The 27,844-nt window shown below is 41.5% G+C and overlaps 1 protein-coding gene across 1 annotated transcript in view; it reads right to left on the reverse strand.

Annotated features, from left to right (window-relative positions):
* Nucleotides 1–405: 405 nt before the first annotated feature.
* The window catches only part of LOC124721191 (potassium channel subfamily K member 1-like), a 223,135-nt gene continuing 195,696 nt past the window's right edge, over nucleotides 406–27,844 (reverse strand). The window contains exons 3-4 of the mRNA XM_047246037.1: nucleotides 18,693–19,091; nucleotides 406–2,754 (exon numbers count right to left, since the gene is read on the reverse strand). Coding sequence (XP_047101993.1) covers nucleotides 2,477–2,754; nucleotides 18,693–19,091 — 677 coding nt within the window. The 3' untranslated portion in view covers nucleotides 406–2,476. The remainder of the gene's footprint in view (nucleotides 2,755–18,692; nucleotides 19,092–27,844) is intronic.

Raw genomic sequence — 27,844 nt, forward strand, 5'->3', positions numbered from 1 at the left:
TCATTCATATCCTCTTCTCGACATTTATGAAATGTTTTCGTTTAATTAAACATGTTCTATAATGTTCCATTGCTTGTTTGAAACTTTCTCTTTAATATATGCCTCGTTCTACTTGACGTTTTCTTTTAAGATTTACACAGAAAATATAAAATGACAGTCTGAACACGTAATGGCGTTATCGCAAAAAAAAGTAAAGTCATGCTTGTAGATTTAGTAAAGCACAGTAGAAACAAGGAAATATATACCAGCGGAGAGATTTTTGTGTAACTTTTCTTGTGATACGCAAAAATAGTAACAATGTGCCTTAAAATAATGGCTTATTAGAACAAAAATGTATAATGTCTGCCATAGGTATTTTGTATTTGATTTTGAGAAGTGGTGCACTGTCAAACAAGTGATAAATAATTTCAACATTATTTACACAGACATACTTTATTTGTTCTTACATATCTTCTGTTAAGAGGAGCTACATTATTTATTCTGCTAACACTAATTTCTGTGCAGTAGATGTGGACAGATCGTATTTCACAAGTTCCTGTTACAAATAATCTTCTGTTGATTTGAGAACAACGAATAATATTACCATTTTATTGTCCTGCTAGTGAGTTTTTAAACTAAGAAGACATTCACTGATTTTTTGTAAGTAGTACATGATTCAATTCCTCTTTCTTCCATGTGGGAACTAATTTATCACAGGTTAGTTACAATGAAAGGCAAGAGATGATAACAGTTGCAGGTATACTTCTAAGTGTGATTAACCAGTGATAAATATATTCTGGCATGACTACTGCTATTCACATAAAGTTCTTTTCAAGGTAATTTATTTTCGTTACATGTCTAGAGATATAATATATAATTCAAATTTGACTGTTATGTGAAACACATATGCCTACTGTATATGTATATATATATGTATATATATATCTTTTGAATCGCTGTTATGGCTAAAAGCAATAATTAGTGTCTTTAATATATAACATGAACTGCACAGCATTGCAAAATTTTACATTTTTTGGTTAGATTGAAATGGTTTCTTAAAATCCAACATAAAATATTCACAAACTTTATTTACTCATTTCACATCAATCTCATGCAAAGTTCCGCAGGCTCTGATCATTTGCAGTTACCGAAATTCTTTATTTGTATACAGAGCTTCATAAAACAAGGTTGAGTAATTTGTGATTGATGAGCAGAAAACAAGTATATAAAGTCTGGCGTCTGAAATACTTTATTTTCAGGTTAAGGGCTGCCTTAAAAATAAAAATATCAGATATTTTCGTTGGTTCTAAGTCTTGTGTTGTATGTTTGCTAAGCTTAGAATGCAGACAAAAATTCATAGATTATGAAAATTACATTTTTGTAAGCCCTTATTCAAGATACTGAGATACATTTTAGAGTTCAGTGTTGCTTTAGAGACTTCAAACAACATCTTCATTCAAATAAATTAATTTGACACTTAATCATATGCATAGGAACCTAAATGTTCAGATGCAACAAATTTTATTGATGAATTCTATGAATAATCAATTGGCTAGCAGTTGAAAGACATAAGCATAAATTTTGTAGCAAAAATAAATAAGTTAAATAATTGATAACATGAGCTCATGGATTTGTGTTGAAGGGAATGTCCACTAGATTATTTGTAGTAAATAAACTGAGGAACATAAACAGTGAACTTTGTGCAATGAGAGGTTCTCATTTGTGAGATGGTACACCAAGGAGCTGGACCATTTAAATGTGATTAACCATAAATTTTTGTCCTTCAGCAAGTACTGTGATTTAAAGAAAATCGGTTGATTGATTCTAAATTCAGGTAAACTATGTACCTACAAATAACCTCAAATTGAAGGATTATTTAAATTTTACACAAAATTGTAATTGACCCTAACTCATTTAAAAGTCACAGAAAGGCAAGGAATAATTATTTAAATTGAGGCTTTATTCAGATCTACAGCGAGGAACTTCTGCAAGTACTAGCTGACGCTCAGGAGTGTAGTGGGGACACATTACTTAACAAACATCTCCATACTTGCTACTAACCGTTAATTTTTTAAGTTTGCAGGTATGGTCTACCTTTTCTTCTGACAATATCAACAGATTAATGGTACTGTGCTTAAAATTTGCTCCATATTTTGATTATCCATCATACTGATAGTTTACATAATGCTCCAGAAACTGCCACAGATTAACTGAGTTGTATGTTTTTAGATAGTTACATGACGATCTTAAACTTACACATTGGTACTATTCGTGTTTAATGGCAAAGTTATAAATAAATATAACATATTTGTAATAAACCACTGCAAAACAATGCCAGTTGGTTATTAACTGAAGGAATGAAGTGCTAATTAAAAAATGATCAGACATAGTTGCAGTTTCAATGAAACTAAAAATATTCCAAGGAAAGTCACAAGTGGCTTTTTGCTACAAAATTTTCCTTGCTTTCTTTGAAAGGTCAGTAAAGCAGTATGCCAATTTAAGGGCGAGCGTGTACAGGTGTGGTGTCTTCAGGGCTAGGAGAATCGTCATGGCGTGACTTGACACGCACCACTGCATGACGTCCTGATCCTCCATCATCCAGCTGCTGCGTATATTTCGGACCAATGGTTCCTGGCGTCTGCAAGCGCACTTTCTCTGGATCTCCAGTGGTTTCATCAGAACGCATCAAGAAGAATAGACCAAAATTCAGTTGGGGGATGTCGTAGAATACAGTCAGTGTCAGCATCATAAATGTCAAGCCCGCAAGAAGATAACCTGAGGAAAAAGAACAGAACTCTTAGCTTAAACCGTTTTTACTTTGGCTATTGGTTGCTCTAAATAAAGATCTCTTTCTTTCACTATCGTTTTTGGACAGTATACCAGCTATCTAAATTTACACATGCTAGCAGTGTATTTTCTTGTTCTGTGAAACGAAGTTGGAACATAAGAATTAAAGTTAGTGAGTAAAACACTTGTGATAAGTATGAATGGTGTTTCAGAAATTTTGAAAACTTTAGGCCACACACATAAGATCACGCTTTGTTGAAGGACACATCCCTTTTAACCAGTCATTTACGATATGTTTACATGCGTGATACAAATCGGTCATTATACGCAATACATCGTAGGAAACTCGTTGTTATTTGTTATTTTTCTCGTAAGCTTTCAGTGTGCCTTACTAATTATTATGGCTTACCTATGAAATTCAGGATCCAACGTGGACGGGTGATAATTTGAGTTCATTGGCATGATTAGGAGTTACGTTGAGGCGGCGGGATATGGGCAGAAACGTTCGCTATAATTACCATTAGCGGTTGCCTAACGGGAGGCATCCGCATGACGGTACCTTTGCTGCAGTTTATCGAAACTAGGAGTCTTCGTCCTGAGTATGTTGGTCATGGAAGGAGTGATAGAAGTACGCAAGAGTCTGTGGCTGTCATTGTACATAGGTGTAGTAATACACCTTGAAGTTGTACGTCTGCTGAGTTATGTGCTACGGCGCAGGCCACGTAACCGTTCGGAGAGTATTCTAGGATTACAGTCTACACGTGGAGCACCTTCAACAGATACAGGTATTAGCACCAACCTATCCTGAAATGCACATGGGACTTGTGCAATGGTATTAATATAAAAATGCCCATTTATATTCGTGGATTGAGGCACCTTGTGTGGCTTATTTTACAGCTACCCCCATATATACCTCACTGTTGAGAAACAGGATCATGCATCTGTGTGAGGACGAGAGATTAGGGTGGGGAAACAACAAGCTATGGTCGGTGAAACAAACGATACACCCGTGGCGTTCCTCTTTCCGTCGCTGAGATCGGAGGAAGTGATTTCACGTGATCCAGACCCGGTGCTCTGCTCGCCCGGTGTGAGTAAGCCACCGGTGTGCGACGCTTGTAGTCGACTGAAATGTGTTCATCAAATTTCAATAGTACGTGTTTTATGTCAAAATATGACGGCTGCAACATGCTCCGATCTATTTCAGGACTCTATGAAAAGCGTGTGGTTCCTGTTTCAGAATGCTGTGTAGCATCTGAGTTTCTACAAAGGTAATTAGGTAGAGTATTTTTCTGTGTTTTAATGGTTGCTGGCTCACCCTATTTTTACCCAGTGATCAGCGATCACCTTTCCGTGTTGTATTAATTTAGCGAAATGAAATGATGGTATGGCATTGGCGGCCGGGAGTCCCCAACTTGGGAAGTGCCACCACCGAGCTGCAAGTCTTTTCAGTTGACGTCACATTAGGCAACTTTCGTGTCGATCATGATGAAATGATGACGAGGAAAATACAACACCCAGTCCAAGAGGAAGAAAACCTCCAACCCGGCTGCTGCGTGGCAGTCAGATGCGCTGACCGCTCAGCTAAGAAGGCAGACTTATTTTAGCTATTGCATAGTTATCTTACGTGTATTTTAATAATGAATTTTACGAAATGGTTGTAGACTGGGGCTTGTGTACAGGGAGTATCAAAAAGAAACATCCGATTTGGAACGTCTATATTTCTGAAACTAATAAACATATAGCCGGGCGCGGTGGCCGTGCGGTTCTAGGCGCTGCAGTCCGGAACCGCGGGACTGCTACGGTCACAGGTTCGAATCCTGCCTCGGGCATGGATGTGTGTAATGTCCTTAGGTTAGTTAGGTTTAAGTAGTTCTAAGTTCTAGGGGACTGATGACCACAGATGTTAAGTCCCATAGTGCTCAGAGCCATTTGAACGGTTCACCTTTCTATTTAAATGGAATGTTGCCTCGTCACTAAAAACTAAGCATGGAAGAAAACTGTCACCTCCGTCTTGCCAAGCACGAAATTACAGAACTCGAAACGTTGTTGTTTGTCTTCTTCAGGAAAAGCTTGTACTAGCTGAATTTTATAAGGTTTCATGTGTATTCGTCGACGCAGTACGCGCCAGACGGACATCGAGGGCATGTTGAGCTGCATGGTGAAGGGATTTCTGCGGACTCCTTGTGAAACTATGACGGAAGCGTTCTACATCTATGTTAGACACTCGGGGACGGCCCGGCAATTTGCCTTTACACAAACAACCTGTTTCTCGGAGTTGTTCATACCATCGTCTAATGCTCTGTGCTACAGGAGGATTCACACCATATCTAGTACGAAGTTCACGCTGAACAGTTATTATTGACCCGCACTCGCAAAACGTAGAACACAAAACGCTTTCTGTTGTCCCGACACCATTTTTACTAGAACTGAAGTGGGCGCACACTGCTGCTACCTAGCGGGAACCATGTAAAACTCGAGAGTTTGCTCTTTCCAACAGGACGTTTTTCACGCACACATCTCAAATAACATAATATATATGATTTCCTTAAATTGTATGATTCTTTTTGATACACCCCGTATTTTGTACTTGTGTGTGAAAGTGTGAATGTACGTGAGTGAGAATGGAGCTTTAGTATGAGATCAGATGAGGTCGATATTGAGCGCCCTAACCATATAGTACAAGCATATAACCAGTACCAGATTGAATATTCCCTCTTTACCGAAGTGTGCGTTGATTTGATACTTCCTGGTATATTCAGACTTTGTGCTTGTCTGGGACTCGAACATAGACTCTTAGCTTTTCGTGGGTAAATGCTCTACCGACTGAGCTATCCAGGCTCCACTGAGACTCGCTCTCATCGCTTCACTTCCACTCAATCAGTAGAGCATTTGCTCACAAAGGGCAAAGGTTCTGGGTTTGAATCTCAGTCTGGGTGCTGACGCTGCTGCTGGTTAAGCGTCTGAAGAGACTAAACATCTAAGGACAGCAGTCTCTTATTCGCCTTCCACGACGGAGTCTGTACACCCCATCTGTCTACTTCTGGCGTTAATCCTGTGTACAACTGCGAGAATGTCTTCTAAATGCTTGTGTAATGTATATCTGAAGTGAGACGTGGGTATGAGCCCAGTTTTCACCTAATGGGGTGTGGAGAACCGCCTAAAAACCACACCCAGGCTGGCTGGCTCACCAGCCCTCATCATTCATCCGTCAGGCAGATTCGATCCGGGTCAGGCTCGCCTTCCCTAGCCCTGGAGGTGGTGCTTTAATACGCTGGCAGTTCTCAGTATGGCACACTGATTTAATCTCACAGGAAGTTGCAGCCAAGCACTTATTTTACAGTCGTGGCGACCATAAATGGGACTCCGGGAAATCACATACAACTGCTGTAAGATCTCACCAACGATTGGTTTCTGTGAAAATTGGGGCTGAAACGGTTGGTAATCGTCTTCTAGAATCTATTCTTCTGCTATCATGCTTAAGTTAAATAGTAAAATAGCTTACTATCGGTTTCAGCACGTCGCATTTACGAAATTACCGCACACTGCTGTTCGCAATCTCTGCTTCCAGAGTTACGAAGCTCCCGTACACTTCAGTGTTGAGATGCGAGCACAGCTATCAACTTTAAGGTAAAGTGGACAGATTGGACAGGACGTACTGTGTGCACGCTCGTTTGTTTGTTTTAACACGCTAATACTTCTTCCGTGAGAGATATCGAAAGTTTGGTTTCCATTTCTTCAGTTCCCACCAGTCGTCAACTGATTGAATAAAACAGTAATGAAATACAATCCTGGCATGCTCCATAGAGTTGGACGACCACTGCTGCCTGTGTGTTAAGCTTGTAACGAGGTTAAGGCCAGACTGTTTGAACACTTGTTGTAAGTTTACTAGAAAATACCTCGAATAAATATAATTTGTGTAAAGTTGTTGTTTTTTATTTATTTATAATCTTATGGATGTCTGCAATAACACATGCGTTAGAAAGAAGATGTTCCTTGACAAGAAATAATTCTTTGCTATATATATTGTGAGAAAATAATTATGAAGTGCATTTTCAAAATAACGCCAGAGAAATAGAGGAGAGGCAAAAATAAATATATCTTTCAGTATTTTTAAAAATTTGGAACTCAACAATTGTTCCTAGAGATAATCACGGACTTGGGGCTCCGTAATTATGTTAAATACTAAGATCATATTGCAGTGGAAAGTTTATATACAGCTAATATAACATAGCTGCGGAAAATTTGTCAGGCTGACTATGCCAATTTCTGCTATATGCCAAATGTCATAAGCTATGAAATAACAGCACATAGACATCTTCAAAACAATTATTCCACTTGAATTTTGTTGATAATATAAATGAAGAAAAGGCCACAGAAATCATTAAAAGGTAATTCTCAGCAGCAACAGACTCAATATGTTAATAAAGAGATGCAGAAGTAATAACATAGTTCGACTGTGAGCTTCAGTGTATTGTTAAATTATAATCTGCCACATATCACTATCAAATAAAAAGTAGGAACTACAAACATGGATCGATAATCGAAGCAAATTTCAGCTAGGTATCAGTATATTTTATTAAATGACACGATCGGTTGTAAGCATGATTCTTGTTATGCTCTCGAACTTTCAAAAAGATGCAACGTGCAGTTTTTTTATTACCAGCTAATCAATTCGGATCCAGATATAAACTAATTTGTTGGAAGGTGTCTCTACCCGAGCACTAAGGAAATAAAATTAAACGTTCTCTTAGGGGCACTACAGTTTTAACACGATCTGGATGCTTCTTTGAGGTTTTTATAAATAAAGGCCAATAAAATTCGTAATATGATTATAAAATACCGTCGCGTTGAGATCCGTGAATTTATTGACTTGCCATGCATGTAATGCAAAGCGTCAATACACTGCATGACAAAAAAGTGAAGCACCCAGAAGACATGGTCAGATGTTAATCTAGCTTCGTACTTGTACACACCATTGACGGATATGTAAGTGATTAGAGTTACAGTTCTCTGTGACAGGTAGAATGGTGACCAGGATACATTAGCGTTGTTCGTGTTTAGTGTTGTTAGCAAGCCTGGTTAATGTATAAAAGGGGGAATGGACACCGTCAGATACTGAGTCGTCATTGTGAAAGATACGGAGACGCTGCGTACTCCTGTGAAACAGCGGTATCAGCGCCTGACAGAGTTTGAAAGAAGCCTCATTGGCGACCTCCACTTCACCGGCTGGTCGAATCGTGCAGTATGAAGATTTGTGTATTCAGATGTGGCAGTGGCCCGATGCTGGACTGCATGGAAATGTGAGGGCAAGCATACTCATCTTACCGGTTCCAGTCAACCATGTCTCACCACCACAAGGGTGGATCGCCTTACTGTGCACCAACCCTCTCACATCTGTGCCTGCCATCATCCCGCACCATTGGTCAGAGACTAGCAGCAGCCGGACTACGGAATTAATATCCCACGCGTAGGCTGCTGTTACAATCACAACACAAACGGCTGTTTCTGGAGCGCTGCCGTGACCGAAAAGCAACGACTGCTGATTAATGGCGTCGTATTGTGTTCAGGTATGAATCACGGTTGTGCACTACCCCGGATGACCATCATCGGCTGGTACTGATCAAGGAAACTCTGAAGGCACAAAAAAAAAGGTCACTTACATCCTGCTTCCTCATGCGTTAACTCTCATACGGCAGTACCGTGGTGACATTTTTGAACAGGGCAATGCTCGACCACATATGGTTCGTCGCTCTGTGAGCTATCTGCGTGGTGTTAAGGCACTGCCGTGGCCAGTTCGATCCCCAGATCCGCCCCAAAAGGATATGTGTGAGACCAGCTCGGAAGTTAACACTGTCCAAGTGCCCGTACCTGGGATATCAAGGACCGATTACGACAGTTGTGGGAGAACGTGCCTTAAGAGAGGATACAACGGATTTGTGACACGCTTCCCAACCGAATCAGTGGTTGCATCCATGCTGTAGGGGATAGGACGTGCTTGTGATAAACTGAGTCATACTGCCAAGTTCTTTATCAATTAGACTCGATATTTTAATCACTGAAATTATATCATATACCATTTCAAACGGGGAAGCTTCATTTTGTTTCCTCCCCCCTTCTGCGTGCGTTACCCCTTTTGTCAGACAGTGTAATATCCTGAATGAACTTAGGCGTATGAAGGAGCTAATAGTAAAATAGGTGCTTTATACGTTGACTCTAGATCAAAACCGCTTGATGAAAGACGTTTCAAACTCGTGTTTTCGGCGTTATGAAGCTAAAGACGAAACGACGTATGCTATTACAGCACATTGATAAAACTACCGTAAAAATGGTAGGTTGCCATGTAAACGCACAGTAAAATCACATAACGAATCAGTTATAGTGGTGGATTCACAGGGTATCATCACAATTGACTTCTTGGAAGAGACTGTAACAAAAAATTATGTTACACTACTGTTCTTTATTTCCTAAACTCAACATACTTATTGGAGTGAATATATTTAATGAAACGAATTTATATGCTGTATGTCGGAACTAAGCAAGGTAGCAAACAATTTTTTGAGGGAATGAAGAAATGAAATGTCGCAGCACCAAAGTCGTTATGCAAAATTGAGTTTTTGAAGATAATCGTCTACTAGTAGTATAGTCACCTAGTTATGTAACATATTCATGGGCTTTTCAACTGGCATTCGATACATTTAATTTCTTACAAAGCTACAAGTAAAGCTGCTCCAAGCAAGTCAAAAACATTTAATTCTAGGATACTGATATTATCGGTATGCATGCGACAGCATGCGCTACCTAATACACTGATGGAAGAAAGGACCGCAACGCAAAGAGGGAGTTGTGCGACATAAGCGAAAGTTGCTAGCCGTGTTTCTACATCTGGAATATTTCGCGCCAGCTGCATAAGAGTGGCGCTAGTAGCAGCACTATGAGGATGCAAATCACGTTCCTTTAAGTACGAGCTGTAACGGCCGTGAGCGTTAGTTACGTCTGAGACTGGAAGTGGTGAGCTGATGTTAGTCAAGAATGCCTTTAAGACGACAAAGATCCTATTGTCTACAGCTCATTGTGTTTGAAAGAGATCTTGTAACAGGGCTACGATACACGGGAATGTACGGTCGCAACGAGACAGGGCTCCTGCCTGATGGCCACGTGGCACTACCGAGAGAGACGACCATCGTGTTCGGTGTGGGGCCCTGGCGCATCGTACTGCATCTACTGCAGCAATTTAAGCAGCCGTTGGCACCACAGTGACACAAACAACTGTTACAAATTGGTTACTTCAAGGACAGCACCGAGGCAGACGCCCTGCAGCGTCCATTCCACTGACCACAAACCACCGCTATTTTTGACTTCAGTAGCGTTAAGCAATAGCTCATTGGAGGGCACGGTGTAGGTCTGTTGTGTTTTCTAATGGAAGCTGACTGTGCCTCGCTGCCAGTGAGGGCCGCTTGTTGATTAGAAGGGCCTGCAACTAACCTGTCTGAGTGCTAGACACACTGGATATACACCTCGAGTTATGGTCTGGGGTTCAATTTCGTATGACGCGAAGAGCACTCTCGTGATTTCCCATGCTCCTTGACTGCAAATTTGTGCGTCAGTTTGGTGATGCGACCTGTTACGCTGCCACTTATGAACAGCATTCCAGAAGCATCCAACAGGATAATGGTTGCCTACACACGGCCGTTGTGACCCAGAATGTTCTATAGAGTGTCGACATGTTGCCCTGGCCTGCTAGATCACCAGATATGTCTCCAGTCGAGCACATACGGGTCATCATCGGACGACAACTCCAGCTCATATACGAACAGACCCTATACTGACCGACCTAGTGCAACAGACATGGGACTCCATTCCACAAACTGACATCCGGCAGCAGTGCGACACAATGCATGCAGGTTTGCATACTTGCATTCAATATTCTGGCGACTACACTTGTTATTATTGTACCAGCGTTTCACATTTGCAGTGGCGTATCTCGTGCTTACATTAATGTGTGATCCTGGTATGTTAAACGATTAAATATGTTACTTAGGCAAATGTATTCCAGAAATTTCGTTACTTTAGATTAATTATTTTTCGGGGTTGCCATATTTCTCCGTTAGAGGATGTTCCATAGCGCCGTACATGAAAACAGGATTTTTTCCAGGGCTCATACCTCGTCTTCTATTGGTGATAATGATATGGTCAACTGGTTTGGATATCCCTTTCGCTGTGGACCATTTGTATACCCAACAGAAGGATCGTCTTACTGTAGCTATCCTACAGCGCAGGGTCAAAGGCTGAATGTTACACACTTCGTGAGCTTAGACAAATGGAACAAATCGGTTGGTTGTTTTTCCATTAGATGTAGTCTACGGTACACCTTAAGAGCCTTATGGAAGCACCATTTAGTTCATGAGTGGTTTCTGAGAAAACCCGAGAAAATGGTTTTCGGGCACCAAAACCGAGCTGCAGATTTTAAGACAGCTGTGCACAGAAAATGTCTGAAATTTTGTTTATATTCCTGAAATCCCGATCTCGAACAACCCTGAAAATTTTCTAGATATTTCTAACCATTTCCAACAACAGAGGTTCAAAGTTACCATACTTGAACACGAAAAATACGCATGTAAAATCAGGTGTGAGGCGAAAACGTAGTTTATAAAGTGACGTAGCTTGGAGGAATATGCTGTGAACTGTATTCCTTATCACTCGAAGGGTTCTGGGAACTCCATGTTGTAGTACTGAAGCACATGCAAAATATTTATGCACGTAAAATTCGGTCTGAGGTGTAAAACTATACAGGCTGAGTCACCTAACGTTACCGCTGGATATATTTCGTAAACCACATCAAATACTGACGAACCGATTCCACAGACCGAACGTGAGGAGAGGGGCTAGTGTAATTGTTTAATAAAACGGTTCAAATGGCTCTGACCACTATGGGACTTAACTTCTGAGGTCATCAGTCCCCTAGAACTTAGAACTTTTTTTTTTGTCATCAGTCAACTGACTGGTCTGATGCGGCCCGCCATGAATTCCTTTCCTGTGCTAACCTCTTCATCTCAGAGTAGCACTTGCAACCTACGCCCTCAATTATTTGCTTGACGTATTCCAATCTCTGTCTTCCTCTGCAGTTTTTGCCCTCTACAGCTCCCTCTAGTACCATGGAAGTCATTCCCTCATGTCTTAGCAAATGTCCTATCATCCTGTCCCTTCTCCTTATCAGTGTTTTCCACATATTCCTTTCCTCTCCGATTCTGCGTAGAACCTCCTCATCCTTACCTTATCAGTCCACCTAATTTTCAACATTCGTCTATAGCACCACATCTCAAATGCTTCGATTCTCTTCTGTTCCGGTTTTCCCACAGTCCATGTTTCACTACCATACAATGCTGTACTCCAGACGTACATCCTCAGAAATTTCTTCCTCAAATTAAGGCCGGTATTTGATATTAGTAGACTTCTCTTGGCTAGAAATGCCTTTTTTGCCATAGCGAGTCTGCTTTTGATGTCCTCCTTGCTCCGTCCGTCATTGGTTATTTTACTGCCTAGGTAGCAGAATTCCTTAACTTCATTGACTTCGTGACCATCAATCCTGATGTTAAGTTTCTCGCTGTTCTCATTTCTACTACTTCTCATTACCTTCGTCTTTCTCCGATTTACTCACAAACCATACTGTGTACTCATTAGACTGTTCATTCCGTTCAGCAGGTCATTTAATTCTTCTTCACTTTCACTCAGGATAGCAATGTCATCAGCGAATCGTATCATTGATATCCTTCCACCTTGTATTTTAATTCCACTCCTGAACCTTTCTTTTATTTCCATCATTGCTTCCTCGATGTACAGATTGAAGAGTAGGGGCGAAAGGCTACAGCCTTGTCTTACACCCTTCTTAATACGAGCACTTCGTTCTTGATCGTCCACTCTTATTATTCCCTCTTGGTTGTTGTACATATTGTATATGACCCGTCTCTCCCTATAGCTTACCCCTACTTTTTTCAGAATCTCGAACAGCTTGCACCATTTTATATTGTCGAACGCTTTTTCCAGGTCGACAAATCATATGAAAGTGTCTTGATTTTTCTTTAGCCTTGCTTCCATTATTAGCCGTAACGTCAGAATTGCCTCTCTCGTCCCTTTACTTTTCCTAAAGCCAAACTGATCGTCACCTAGCGCATTCTCAATTTTCTTTTCCATTCTTCTGTATATTATTATTGTAAGCAGCTTCGATGCATGAGCTGTTAAGCTGATTGTACGATAGTTCTCGCACTTGTCAGCTCTTGCCGTCTTCGGAATTGTGTGGATGATGCTTTTCCGAAAGTCAGATGGTATCTCGCCAGACTCATATATTCTACACACCAACGTGAATAGTCGTTTTGTTGCCACTTCCCCCAATGATTTTAGAAATTCTGATGGAATGTTATCTATCCCTTCTGCCTTATTTGACCGCAAGTCCTCCAAAGCTCTTTTAAATTCCGATTCTAATACTGGATCACCTATCTCTTCTAAATCGACTCCCGTTTCTTCTTATATCACATCAGACAAATCTTCACCCTCATAGAGGCTTTCAATGTATTCTTTCCACCTATCTGCTCTCTCCTCTGCATTTAACAGTGGAATTCCCGTTGCACTCTTGATGTTACCACCGTTGCTTTTAATGACACCAAAGGTTGTTTTGACTTTTCTGTATGCTGAGTCTGTCCTTCCGACAATCATATCTTTTTCGATGTCTTCACATTTTTCCTGCAGCCATTTCGGCTTAGCTTCCCTGCACTTCCTATTTATTTCATTCTTCAGCGGCTTGTATTTCTGTATTCCTGATTTTCCCGGAACATGTTTGTACTTCCTCCTTTCATCAATCAACTGAAGTATTTCTTCTGTTACCCATGGTTTCTTCGCAGCTACCTTCTTTGTACCTATGTTTTCCTTCCCAACTTCTGTGATGGCCCTTTTTAGAGATGTCCATTCCTCTTCAACTGTACTGCCTACTGCGCTATTCCTTATTGCTGTATCTACAGCGTTAGAGAACTTCAAACGTATCTCGTCATTCCTTAGTACTTCCGTATCCCACTTCTTTGCGTATTGATTCTTGCTGACTAATGTCTTGAACTTCAGCCTACTCTTCATCACTACTATACTGTGATCTGAGTCTATATCTGCTCCTGGGTACGCCTTACAATCCAGTATATGATTTCGGAATCTCTGTCTGACCATGATGTAATCTAATTGAAATCTTCCCGTATCTCCCGGCCTTTTCCAAGTATTCCTCCTCCTCTTGTGATTCTTGAACAGGGTATTCGCTATTACTATCTGAAACTTGTTACAGAACTCAATTAGTCTTTCTCCTCTTTCATTCCTTGTCCCAAGCCCATATTCTCCTGTAACCTTTTCTTCTACTCCTTCCCCTACAACTGCATTCCAGTCGCCCATGACTATTAGATTTTCGTCCCCCTTTACATACTGCATTACCCTTTCAATATCCTCATACACTTTCTCTATCTGTTCATCTTCAGCTTGCGACGTCGGCATGTATACCTGAACTATCGTTGTCGGTGTTGGTCTGCTGTCGATTCTGATTAGAACAACCCGGTCACTGAACTGTTCACAGTAACACACCCTCTGCCCTACCTTCCAATTCATAACGAATCCTACACCTGTTATACCATTTTCTGCTGCTGTTGATATTACCCGATTCTCATCTGACCAGAAATCCTTGTCTTCCTTCCAATTTACTTCATTGACCCCTACTATATCTAGATTGAGCCTTTGCATTTCCCTTTTCAGATTCTCTAGTTTCCCTACCACGTTCAAGCTTCTGACATTCCACGCCCCGACTCGTAGAACGTTATCCTTTCGTTGATTATTCAATCTTTTTCTCATGGTAACCTCCTCCTTGGCAGTCCCCTCCCGGAGATCCGAGTGGGGGACTCTTCCGGAATCTTTTGCCAATGGAGAGATCATCATGACACTTCTTCAATTACAGGCCACATGTCCTGTGGATACACGTTACGTGTCTTTAATACAGTGGTTTCCATTGCCTTCTGCATCCTCATGTCGTTGATCATTGCTGATTCTTCCGCCTTTAGGGGCAATTTCCCACCCCTAGGACAAGAGAGTGCCCTGTACCTCTATCCGCTCCTCCGCCCTCTTTGACAAGGCCGTTGGCACAATGAGGCTGACTTCTTATGCCGGAAGTCTTCGGCCGCCAATGATGCTTATTTATCAAAATTTAGGCAGTGGCGGGGATCGAACCCGGGACCGAAGACGTTTTGATTATGAATCAAAACGTCAGAATGAGGCTGACTTCTTATGCCGGAAGTCTTCGGCCGCCAATGCTGCTTATTTATCAAAATTTAGGCAGTGGCGGGGATCGAACGCGGGACCGAAAACGTTTTGATTATGAATCAAAGACGCTACCCCTAGACCACAGGTACTCCGAACTTACAACTATTTCAACCTAACTAACCTAAGGACATCACACACATCCATGCCCGAGGCAGGATTCGAACCTGCGGCTGTAGCAGTCGCCCGGTTCCGGACTGCGCCTAGAACCGCTAGACCACCACGGACGGCAATTGTTTAATACAAACCATACAAAAATGCACGGAAGTATGTTTTTTAACACAAACCTACGTTTTTTTAAATGGAACCCCGTTAGTTTTGTTAGCACATCTAAACATATAAACAAATACGTAATCAGTGCCGTTTGTTGCATTGTAAAATGTTAATTACATCCGGAGATATTGCAACCTAAAGTTGACGCTTGAAACCTCCAACATTCAGTTGCGTGTTGTAACAAACACGGGCCACGGTCGGCGAGCAGCATCTGCAGGGACATGTTTACGATGTGGCTGTAGTGCACTCTTGTGGTTTGGTCTAGCTGTCGCAGTGTCCGCATGTAGCGCTTGCTGCTATTGTTATTCTGCATTCGTCTCCGCACGCCGACCAACTATAGTACACCGTGTTACCAGAAGTCTGTGATAGTGTAGTGTTGTAGGAACTGTGACCATGGTGTATTCGAACTTTGAAAAGGCGGAGATGATACTCATCTATGGCGAGTGTCGACGAAATGCAGCTGAAGCCTGCAGGGTGTATGCAGAACGGTACCCGGACAGAGAGCATCCAACGTGCCGCACATTGCAAAACATCTACCGCCAACTGTATGCCACAGGTATGGTCGTAGCACGCAAACGGGTCCGTAACAGGCCCGTCACAGGAGAAGCGGGTGCAGTTGGTGTGTTAGCTGCTGTTGCCATGAACCCACACACGAGTACACGGGACATTGCGAGAGCCGGTGGACTGAGTCAAAGTAGTGTCATGCGCATACGGCACCGTCACCGCTTTCACAAGTTTCATGTGTCGCTACATCAGCAGTTACATGGTGATGACTTTAATCATCGAGTGCAATTCTGTCAATGGGCATTAACAGAAAATGCGTTGCAGTTCTACCTGTTTACCGATGAAGCAGGTTTCACAAACCACGGGGCAGTGAATCTACGGAACATGCATTACTGGTCCGTGGACAATCCTCGCTGGTTCAGACAGGTAGAGCGACAGCGACCGTAGACTGTAAATGTACGGTGCGGAATCATTGGCGACCACCTCATTGGTCCTCACTTCATTGCAGGGGCCCAAACAGCTGCAAGATACATCGCGTTTCTACAGAATGATCTGCCAACGTTGCTCGAAAATGTCCCACTGGAAACGCGTCGACGTATTTGGTATCAGCATGATGGTGCACCTGCACATTCCGCAATTAACACAAGGCTGACCCTTGACAGGATGTTCGACGGGCGTTTCATAGGACGTGGAGGACGCATAAATTGGCCAGACCGTTCTCCTGATCTTACACCTCTGGACTTCTTTCTGTGGGGTACGTTAAAGGAGAATGTGTACCGTGATGTGCCTACAACCCCAGAGGATATGAAACAACGTATTGTGGCAGCCTGCGGCGACATTACACCATATGTACTGCGGCGTGTACGACATTCATTATGCCAGAGATTGCAATTGTGTGCAGCAAATGATGGCCACCACATTGAACATCTATTGGCCTGACATGTCGGGACACACTCTATTCCACTCCGTAATTGAAAACGGAAACCACGGATGTACGTGTACCTCACCCCTCATGGTAATGTACATGTGCGTCAGTGAAAAACACCAATAAAAAGGTGTTAGCATGTGGACGTAATGTGCTGTTCCAGTCTCTTCTGTACCTAAGGTCCATCACCGTTCCCTTTGGATCCCTACGTAATTCGGTGCTCTCCGATACACACGATCGAACAGCGGAGGAGTGGTACTCAAGCGTCAACTTTAGGTTACAATATCTCCGGATGTAATTAGCATTTTACAATGCAACAAACGGCACTGATTACGTATTTGTTTATATGTTCAGATGTGCTAACGAAACTAACGGGGTTCCATTTAAAAAAAAAACGTAGGTTTGTGTTAAAAATCATACTTCCGTGCATTGTTTTATGGTTTGTATTAACCAATTACACTAGCCCCTCTCCTCACGTTCGGTCTGTGGAATCGATTCGTCAGTATTTGATGTGGTTTACGAAATTCATCCAGCAGTAATGTTAGGTGACTCACCCTGTATAGCCTTTGGGGTATCTCAATTTCACATAAGTAAGCTATCAAAATTTTACTAAACCAAAAATTGCTTTTGACATGAGTGACGTGCCCTGCTTTACCAACAAAAGACGGAAACCAGCAGAAAAATGCTCCTATCGGAGCACATAAAGGACGAATATGCTGCCGTTCATTGAAAGATTCTGACTGAAAAGTGGGGTACTGGCTGCCTCGTTCTACCTTCCTCAGCACCTTTAAAATTTTTCCGAAAAATTTTGGCATGCGAATATATTCACGCTTTTTTAGGCTGGAGAGCGGGAGACAGTAGCAGCGGGAAAAAGACAGAAAAGTAATAAATACTAGAAGGTAGCAGATAGTTGCTGTGGTATAGAAAGAGCGAAGGAGACAATGATCGTGAGACAGAAAGAGAGGGACACAGTGACAGTGGAACATAGTTGACAGTGACAGAACAGTGTTAGGAAATGAGTGAAGGAAACAGTACTAATGGGAGAGGAATAAAGAGAGGGAGAAAGTGGGTGAGAGCCAGTGATAATGAGAGACAGAGTATTGATAATGACAACGAGGAAGACAGAGATACTGATTGCGAGAAGGGACGGCATCAGTGCGATGATATGAATGGGATAGTTGCAATAAGAGATAGGAAGAGGGAGACAGTGACAGTGACAGTGAGAGGAGACAATATTAGTACGACAGTACGAAGGAGACTACGGCTGTGAGACAGGGGACAGTGCCAGTTAGGGAAGCACAAAGAGACAATGACTTTGACTTGGGCTGAATAAGTGAGTGAGAATCAACAAGTGGGAGTGGATGCGTACGAGCGACTTACAGTGATGGGCTCGTGGGTGTGAGCGAGCTATAGTTCAGGGAGATTGTATGAATGAGACGCGAGTTGAATGTTGAAAGGAGAGCGAGTATGTTTGCATGCCAAAATTTTTGAGAAAAGTTTAAAGGCGCTAGGGAAGGGAGAATGAAGCAGCTGGAACCCCACTTTTCAGTTACAGTCTTTTAATAAACAGGAGCACATTACCTTCTTTTGAGCTAAGATAGGAGCATTTTTCCGCTGGTGACTATATGTTCGACTATGTGCATCTGGTTAGTGTTTGCATTGAGCAAATATTTTTCCATGATAGTGATTATATACACATAAAAACTGTTCTTATCTTAACGTCTTTTCCTTATAGTAACTTATGTGTTCACATAAAATTCCAGTAGCTTCGTCCTGGTAGACGAGTGAATCAGTGAGGCTAACAGTATTAATTCTAATACAGTGACAATCAGAAGTACAGAAGCAGAGTTTGTCTACTGTGACTATCAAAATGAATCATTCAGTTTCTTACCTGTGGTTGCAACCTTATACAGGGGTCTGTATGCCTGATTTGGAGAATCTCCTGGAATGTAGTCACCAAGGCCCACAGTTGTGAGTGATATAAAGCAGTAATACAGAGAATCCAGGAAGTCCCACTCTGGTTCAAGTGCTGCAAAAACTGAAGCAGGCAGCATCATGAAAAATGCGACGAGCACTGTGACAACGATAGCAAGATGCAGCAGACGGATGTTGAAGGGCTGATACAGATGGCCAAGGCGTGAGTTCAGGGTCTGTAGCAGCACTGTTGTTGGAACCATCAATCTTTCCACCAGGGCTGTCAGCAGCACCAAAGTCAGAGGGATTCCCAGCATTGCGTATATCATGCAAAACACCTTTCCACCTTTGGAAAGCGGTGTCACATGCCCATAACCTGCAACAAATGACACCCTTTTTAACGAAGAATAATTTATATATGTAAAATAATAATGGAAAAGCCGATATTTGCTTCAAAATTTCTATGAAACTCATTATTACAAACTTAAGAACATAAACCCTCCCCACAAAAACAGCAGTTAAGAAATAGTAGGTATATTCAACTCATGGACAACACTTTGCTACATGTGTAATAATTTCTGCTGTTTAAACCGTCCTAGTCTTACATTAACTTTTCTTTAAGCATTCCCTAAACACTTTTAAATTTCGCTTCATAGATTCACTAGCTCCATGTACAAGAAGTCCACAAGCTTTCTTTCAGTTTCACTCATCGTTTTCTTAGCTTTGGCTTCATGTTTTCCCAAACTCAATATTATTGATAAATGAGTGATAATTGCTGCTACTACGTTAAATATATGTCCTGCGCCATTCTGTAATGTAGTTGGCGATGGTTTAATTTTTACACACGTTACATAAATGTAGATTTAAAAATTCTAATATTGATACCTTAATTGAATCGTTGAACTGGTCCTTTTCAGTGATATTCCAAAATTTGCTGGCAGGAGTTGTCTCCACAGTCAGAACATTGAAACGCATTTTTTATATTGGCAACTTATTGGTTTGTCAGCATTCATTATTCCTGGAAGCAACATACTTTCTACGCAAAGGAAAAGCACCATTTAGCGCAAAAGCTGGTTGATACAGAGATCAAACTATTAAAAGTGTGGAGTAAATTTTGACATTTGCTCTGATTCTATGACTCACTTCAAAGAAGTCGTCTGAAACTGAAAAATAAAAAATTTATTTTGTGTCGTGTATACAAAATTGTATAAAGAATTATTCCATTTATATGTAATTGTATTCAATTATTCATTGTTGGGAACTACAATTTCTCACATAGAGGGAAGTTAAGTGTGGTAAATTGCCTACTGAATAGTGTAATTACCATCTCAGATCAGTAGAAGTATGAATAAAGAATTAGAACAGTAAAAGAAATTGAAAACGTATAGCAACGATAAATCGTTGAACTATGAACTAAGAAAGGCATGTGACACACTATGAATAGAGACAATTAATTGCGAGAATATGGTCATGCAGTGCAGAGGAGTGTACATGCGCTGATAACCTCTCCTTGTGCGCCTCGAAGCTCCATAGGAGTGTACAGAGTGCAAGGTACGAGGAAAATCGTGATGTAAAATATACAGTAACCACTTTGTGGCAACAGAATATCTGATGCTGTTTGGCTATATGCTAAACATACTAAAGTCCAAAAAAGATTCTTGCTGCAGGAGTTCGACATAATCATTCGAGCATTTCTGCAGGAACTATATTTCTGAAGCTTGTTTCCAGCCTTATTTTTTCTTTCTCTTGTGCTATAACACCGCCTTTGAGTGTTCTGAGACGAAATTGAGTTTTTGACTGTTGCGATGCTATGTTGACTTGTCTTGCTAGCAGACTTTACAGACTCCTAACAATAGAAAATTTTCTGTACTGGCTTGGCTGGTGCACTCTGCCAACAATCGCAGATTACAGAGCCTTCGAAGCTGTTGTGTCTTATGCAGGGTTAAGGGGAGAGCTATGTAAGTTCAGCAGCGGTGATGTACTAAACCTAGTGTCAGAAACGGCAGAGCATTAAAGAGAATTGCTATCTTTAATAAAACTATTGTGAAACCAATAGCTGTAGGACTTCATTTACAAGTAGAAAGAAAAAGTGTTAACGAAGGCAGTGTGATGGGAACTATTCATGGCATAGCTCACGTTACCATCTCTGTTGGAAATCAGTCAAATACCAAAAAGAGGCTTGAGTGCTGGAAGGAATACAAAACTTTCTCTATCAACCAGTCGTACTTTATAATCTGGGCCAGTAAATCTACACTTCTGCGCAATAGTGGGAAGGATAGCGCATAACGAAATTTTAATTACTGTATGTAGTAAAGAAGGAAAAACCAGGGCCGTTTTGAGTACATTCTTTCACACAAGTGTCTTATTATTTGATGTCCCCTCCCCCTCCATTTTCCCTCATACACTTTCTCCTATGTCAGTTTTCGTTACTCATTGTGAAACTCATTGCATATAAATCTTGCAATTCGATGACCCTGACATCCACATCATCTTGGGGCCCAAGCGGCCTCTACTAATTGTACGTCCTGTATAGAAACCTTACAGTTGCGGGACCTCTGGCGTCTCTCTCAGCTTGGCACCCCAAGGAATCTCTACTAATTTTATGTCCTGTATAGAAATCTCATAGCTGTGGAGCATCCGCCACCCCTCTCAGCTTGATAGCCGAAGCGGCCTCTACTAACTGTATGTCCTGTACAGAAATCCTGCGGCGGTGGCACGTCTGGCACCCCACTCAGCTTGAAGTCCCATGCGGCCTCTCCTAATGGTACTACCTGTATAGAAACCTTATCTCTCAGTTTGATGCTCCAACCAGCCGGTTTTAGTTGTACATCTTCTATAGAAATCTTACAAATTCAGCACCTCTGGCGCCCCTCTCAACTTTGTGCCCCAGGTGACCTCTACTAACTGTACATCCTGTATAGAAATCTTACTGTTGTGGCATCGGTGGCCACCATCTCAGAGTCCCAAGCGTCGGTTTTCGTTACGTGGGTCTCACACCGGCCCTTGGAAGAACTTAACAATTTAATCTGTAGGAGATCCGGAGGTATACGGGGTGCAAAAGTTGGTACACAAGCTGCTGCCACTTCTGGCAGCAATGGTGTCTTCAGTCCACTAGGAATCCACTGAAACTGAGCTTGGATGACACATACAGTTGCGTCATTCCACGCTGCTTCAACTCAGCTCTATGATTGAGTTCATCAGTTATAATGGACAGCGAGTGGTGGTGTGCCAGTCTCTCAGTAACCCATGAACAGGTGTTTTGGATGAATGTGAGATATGAAGAACGTGCTGGGAGGGCAGTAGCAGAAGTTAATCTTTATCGAGATTTTACATTATCTTGTTGAAAGACAACATAATGGAGACGTTCACGGTAGGCCGTAGCCAACGGCCTTAACAAGCCGGCAATTTAACCGCTCATATCCAGATATTACTGACTATAACAACCAGAGGTGATCGAGTTGTGCACCCAATGACATCTCATACCATCACACCAGGTACCTGGCCTGTATGACGATAAAAAATGCAAGATGACAACTTTTGTCCTGTCTGGAGCCTTCACGCGTGGATGCATCCATTGTGTTGCTATACGAAAAGCTGGAACTCGTATGAAAATACAATTTGTCGCTACTCACGTGTCCATTGTTGATGATGGGTGCACCACTTGATCATGGGTGCACCACCGTCAGAGCAAGTCCCACCTTTGGTGTGTAAAGGGAAGGCGTAATAAAGATCTCAGTGCTGAAGTTCCGTGGTATTTCATACATCGTCGCACTGTACATGTGAACAATTCCCTAGTTGCAGACAAGTCCATTTCCAGACTCAAGACACCTGACGTGGCTGTACGAGTTTCCACAGCCGAGCGAACAATATGCACGATCGGAAGCTAATTGCGTGAGGTTGCCGGGCTCCTGCATGGCGTCGAGTATGGCCCTCCTGAACCCACAAATCCCGTATCTGCTTGACAGTCAGGGGATTCCGACCAATGTGAGCAGCAATGCCGCGGAACGAGAAACTGCCCTTTCGATAGGTCCTGATAGTCTGTTCTCAAATTCCGAAACGTGCTAGTACACGGTTCTGCTTCTTACACGAGGTAAAACACGGTCTTTTCACAACCCACGTTCAAATGTGATTTCTGAATGTTGAGCCCACTAAGTAATACTTCCTTATGTATAGAATATAGGTGGCCTCAGTCCTATTTACTTTGTGACGTGGCTCTGAAATGCTAATTATTTGCATACCCAATTATTTAACACATTTCACTTCATTTCGACGTTAGCTGTATGCTTCCTTCTTCATGTCACAGTTTTGATGGCCGACACTGCAGCCTTACATGGGTACATACCACAGGTCGTGTTTACATATGGGGAACACCAAGGTAAGTTTTCGCTGCAGACGTATTTATCCAGCGGTGCTGCTATGTGGAGGTTCTGTAATAATTTGGGATGTTACATAGTAGTTTTCATTGTGCTTTCATAGTGTGAGTGGCTTAAAATGGTTGATTCTAACATGTCTTATCTGCGTCTCTGTGGAAGCGTAATATTTTGTATTTGGTTTTCGTGTAATTAAAGCCAGACCATTGCATCATAAATTATGCATTAGCTATTCTCTTTATTATTCGTTTAATATTATATTTTGTTCCATTCAAGGCAAAAAATAAAATCAAACCCAGCTCTCTAGAACATATGGTCAATGGTCTTCAGTCCGAAGACTGAGTTGATGCAGCTCTCCGTGCAACCCCCTCCCGTGCAAGCCTTTTCATCTCCAAATAACTACTGCAACCTACGTGTTTTTGAACCTGCTTATTGCATTCATGTCTTGGTCTCTCTCTATAGTCTTTGTGCCCCACATTTCTCTCCAATACGAAATTGGTGATCACTTGATGTCTCACAATGTGTACTGTCGAGTGATTCCTTCTTTTAGGCAACTAGTGTCACAAATTTCTTACCTCCCCAGTTCTGATCGGTACCTCGTCAGTAGTTACGCGATCTACACATCTAAACTTCGACGTTCTCTTGTAACACCATAATTCACCTTTTCCTTGTAACGTCATATTTCATATTCTATTCTTGTCTAAAATGTTTGTCATCAATGTTTCACTTCCATATATGGCTACACTCCATACAGACAACTTCAGAAAAAGTCTTCGTAATACTTAAATCTATTTTAGATATTAGCAAATTTCTCTTGTTCAGAAACGCTTTTCTTGCCATTGCCAATCTACATTTTACATCCTCTCTACTTCTGCCATTATCATTTAATTCGCCTCCCAAATAGCAAAACTCATCTACTGCTTTTAGTGTCTCGTTTCCTAACCTAATTCCCTCATTATCACCTGATTTAATTCGACTACATTCCATTATCCTTGTTTTACGTCTGTTGATGTTCATCTTAAATCCTCTTTTCAAGATTCCGTCCGTTTCGTTCAACTGTTCTTCCAAATCCTTCGCTGAATAACAATGTCATCGGCAAACCTCAAAGCTTTTATTTTTCTCCTTGAACTTCAATTCTTTCTCCAAATTTTTCTTTGGTTTCCTTTACTGTTTGCTCAAGGTACAGATTGAATAACATTGGGGACAGGCTACAATCCTATCTCACTCCCTTCTCAACCTCTGCTTCCCTTCCATGCCTCTCGACTCTTACAACGTCCGTCTGGTTTCTGTACAAGTTGCATGTAATCTTTCGCTTCCTGCGTTTTACACCTGTTAACTGCAGAATTTCAAAGAGTGTATTCCATTCGACATTGTCAAAAGCTTTCTCCACATGTATAAAAGCTATAAATGTAGGTTTGGCTTCTCTTAACCTAGTGTGGCCTTCGAAAAGAAACGTTTTGATCGCAAATCATATTTATGAAAATTGCAGTTATTCGAAAGTCAACGTATGGCTCAGAGTGACTCAAAGAAACAATTAAAGCTACGTAGAAATAAACGAACATTTCAACTCCAAATCAATATTTAATAGCGCTATCACTCGCTACCACGTTAAAAGATCAAGGGCAATGAATAATGAACGATCTTTACGAGCGAACTGCCGCCTCATGAAAACTAAGACTGATTCACCTGATGCCACACCGGATGAGTGTAACGGCCAGGTAAAATACGGTTACTGCAGCGAATTAAATATATCTTCAGCATTCCTCGTAATGTGTGGACGGGCAGTGTCCTATTGGAAATCATCGCGCAGAATGTGATGAAGAAAGAGACTTCTGATTCTATAGCTTCACTGCTGCAGCAGTTACTGTTGAGAGCAGTCACCGCCAAAGAGACTCGAGACTCTTCGGAAAAAGTCACTAATTGCAAAGTTTAGGGACACGGTAATCAGTGAGGTAACATAATTTTCTTATTTCATTCATTAACGTTTTGCGGAAATATACTTCGTGGTAACTTTTCACTTAGACGAACATTGGACACAAAAATATACTTAAAATTATGTTTAGGGTTTTCACACGCATATCTTCCTGGTATGTGATTAAAAATTAGGCGATATTAACTGCGGCCTGTCAATACTTTTTTAGTAAATTAAGTTTGTTGTGAACTATCCATCCGATTTTGAGATAAATAGTAATATTTACAAATATAGTATTAAAAGCCCCCCCCCATGAACCATGGACCTTGCCGTTGGTGGGGAGGCTTGCGTGCCTCAGCGATACAGATGGCCGTACCGTAGGTACAACCACAACGGAGGGGTATCTGTTGAGAGGCCAGACAAACATGTGGTTCCTGAAGAGGGGCAGCAGCCTTTTCAGTAGTTGCAGGGGCAACAGTGTGGATGATTGACTGATCTGGCCTTGTAACAATAACCAAAACGGCCTTGCTGTTCTGGTACTGCGAACGGCTGAAAGCAAGGGGAAACTACAGCCGTAATTTTTCCCGAGGGCATGCAGCTTTACTGTATGGTTAAATGATGATGGCGTCCTCTTGGGTAAAATATTCCGGAGGTAAAATAGTCCCCCATTCGGATCTCCGGGCGGGGACTACTCAAGAGGACGTCGTTATCAGGAGAAAGAAAACTGGCGTTCTACGGATCGGAGCGTGGAATGTCAGATCCCTTAATCGGGGAGGTAGGTTAGAAAATTTAAAAAGGGAAATGGATAGGTTAAAGTTAGATATAGTGGGAATTAGTGAAGTTCGGTGGCAGGAGGAACAAGACTTTTGGTCAGGTGATTACAGGGTTATAAATACAAAATCAAATAGGGGTAATGCAGGAGTAGGTTTAATAATGAATAAAAAAATAGGAGTGCGGGTTAGCTACTACAAACAGCATAGTGAACGCATTATTGTGGCCAAGATAGACACAAAGCCCATGCCTACTACAGTAGTACAAGTTTATATGCCAACTAGCTCTGCAGATGATGAAGAAATAGATGAAATGTATGATGAGATAAAAGAAATTATTCAGGTAGTGAAGGGAGACGAAAATTTAATACTCATGGGTGACTGGAATTCGTCAGTAGGAAAAGGGAGAGAAGGAAACATAGTAGGTGAATATGGATTGGGGGGAAGAAATGAAAGAAGAAGCCGCCTTGTAGAATTTTGCACAGAGCATAACTTAATCATAGCTAACACTTGGTTCAAGAATCATAAAAGAAGGTTGTATACCTGGAAGAATCCTGGAGATACTAAAAGGTATCAGATAGATTATATAATGGTAAGACAGAGATTTAGGAACCAGGTTCTAAACTGTAAGACATTTCCAGGAGCAGATGTGGATTCTGACCACAATCTATTGGTTATGAACTGCAGATTGAAACTGAAGAAACTGCAAAAAGGTGGGAATTTAAGGAGATGGGACCTGGATAAACTGAAAGAACCAGAGGTTGTAGAGAGTTTCAGGGAGAGCATAAGGGAACAATTGATAGGAATGGGGGAAAGAAATACAGTAGAAGAAGAATGGGCAGCTCTGAGGGATGAAGTAGTGAAGGCAGCAGACGATCAAGTAGGTAAAAAGACGAGGGCTAATAGAAATCCTTGGGTAACAGAAGAAATATTGAATTTAATGGATGAAAGGATAAAATATAAAAATGCAGTAAATGAGGCAGGCAAAAAGGAATACAAACGTCTCAAAAATGATATCGACAGGAAGTGCAAAATGGCTAAGCAGGGATGGCTAGAGGACAAATGTAAGGATGTAGAGGCTTGTCTCACTAGGGGTAAGATAGATACTGCCTACAGGAAAATTAAAGAGACCTTTGGAGAGAAGAGAACCTTTTGTATGAATATCAAGAGCTCAGATGGCAACCCAGTTCTAAGCAAAGAAGGGAAGGCAGAACGGTGGAAGGAGTATATAGAGGGTTTATACAAGGGCGATGTACTTGAGGACAATATTATGGAAATGGAAGAGGACGTAGATGAAGACGAAATGGGAGATAAGATACTGCGTGAAGAGTTTGACAGAGCACTGAAAGACCTGAGTCGAAACAAGGCCCCGGGAGTAGACAACATTCCATTAGAACTACTGATGGCCTTGGGAGAGCCATTCATGACAAAACTCTACCATCTGGTGAGAAAGATGTATGAGACAGGCGAAATACCCTCAGACTTCAAGAAGAATATAATAATTCCAATCCCAAAGAAAGCAGGTGTTGACAGATGTGAAAATTACCTAACTATCAGTTTAATAAGTCACAGCTGCAAAATACTAACGCGAATTCTTTACAGACGAATGGAAAAACTGGTAGAAGCGGACCTCGGGGAAGATCAGTTTGGATTCCGTAGAAATGTTGGAACACGTGAGGTAATACTAACCTTAAGACCTATCTTAGAAGAAAGATTAAGAAAAGGCAAACCTACGTTTCTAGCATTTGCAGACGTAGAGAAAGCTTTTGACAATGTTAACTGGAATACTCTCTTTCAAATTCTGAAGGTGGCAGGGGTTAAATACAGGGAGCGAAAGGCTATTTACAATTTGTACAGAAACCAGATGGCAGTTATAAGAGTCGAGGGGCATGAAAGGGAAGCAGTGGTTGGGAAGGGAGTGAGACAGGGTTGTAGCCTCTCCCCGATGTTACTCAATCTGTATATTGAGCAAGCAGTAAAGGAAACAAAAGAAAAATTCGGAGTAGGTATTAAAATTCATGGAGAAGAAGTAAAAACTTTGAGGTTCGCCGATGACATTGTAATTCTGTCAGAGACA

The sequence above is a fragment of the Schistocerca piceifrons genome, chromosome X (genome assembly GCF_021461385.2).
Source record: "Schistocerca piceifrons isolate TAMUIC-IGC-003096 chromosome X, iqSchPice1.1, whole genome shotgun sequence".
Lineage (NCBI taxonomy): Eukaryota > Metazoa > Arthropoda > Insecta > Orthoptera > Acrididae > Schistocerca > Schistocerca piceifrons.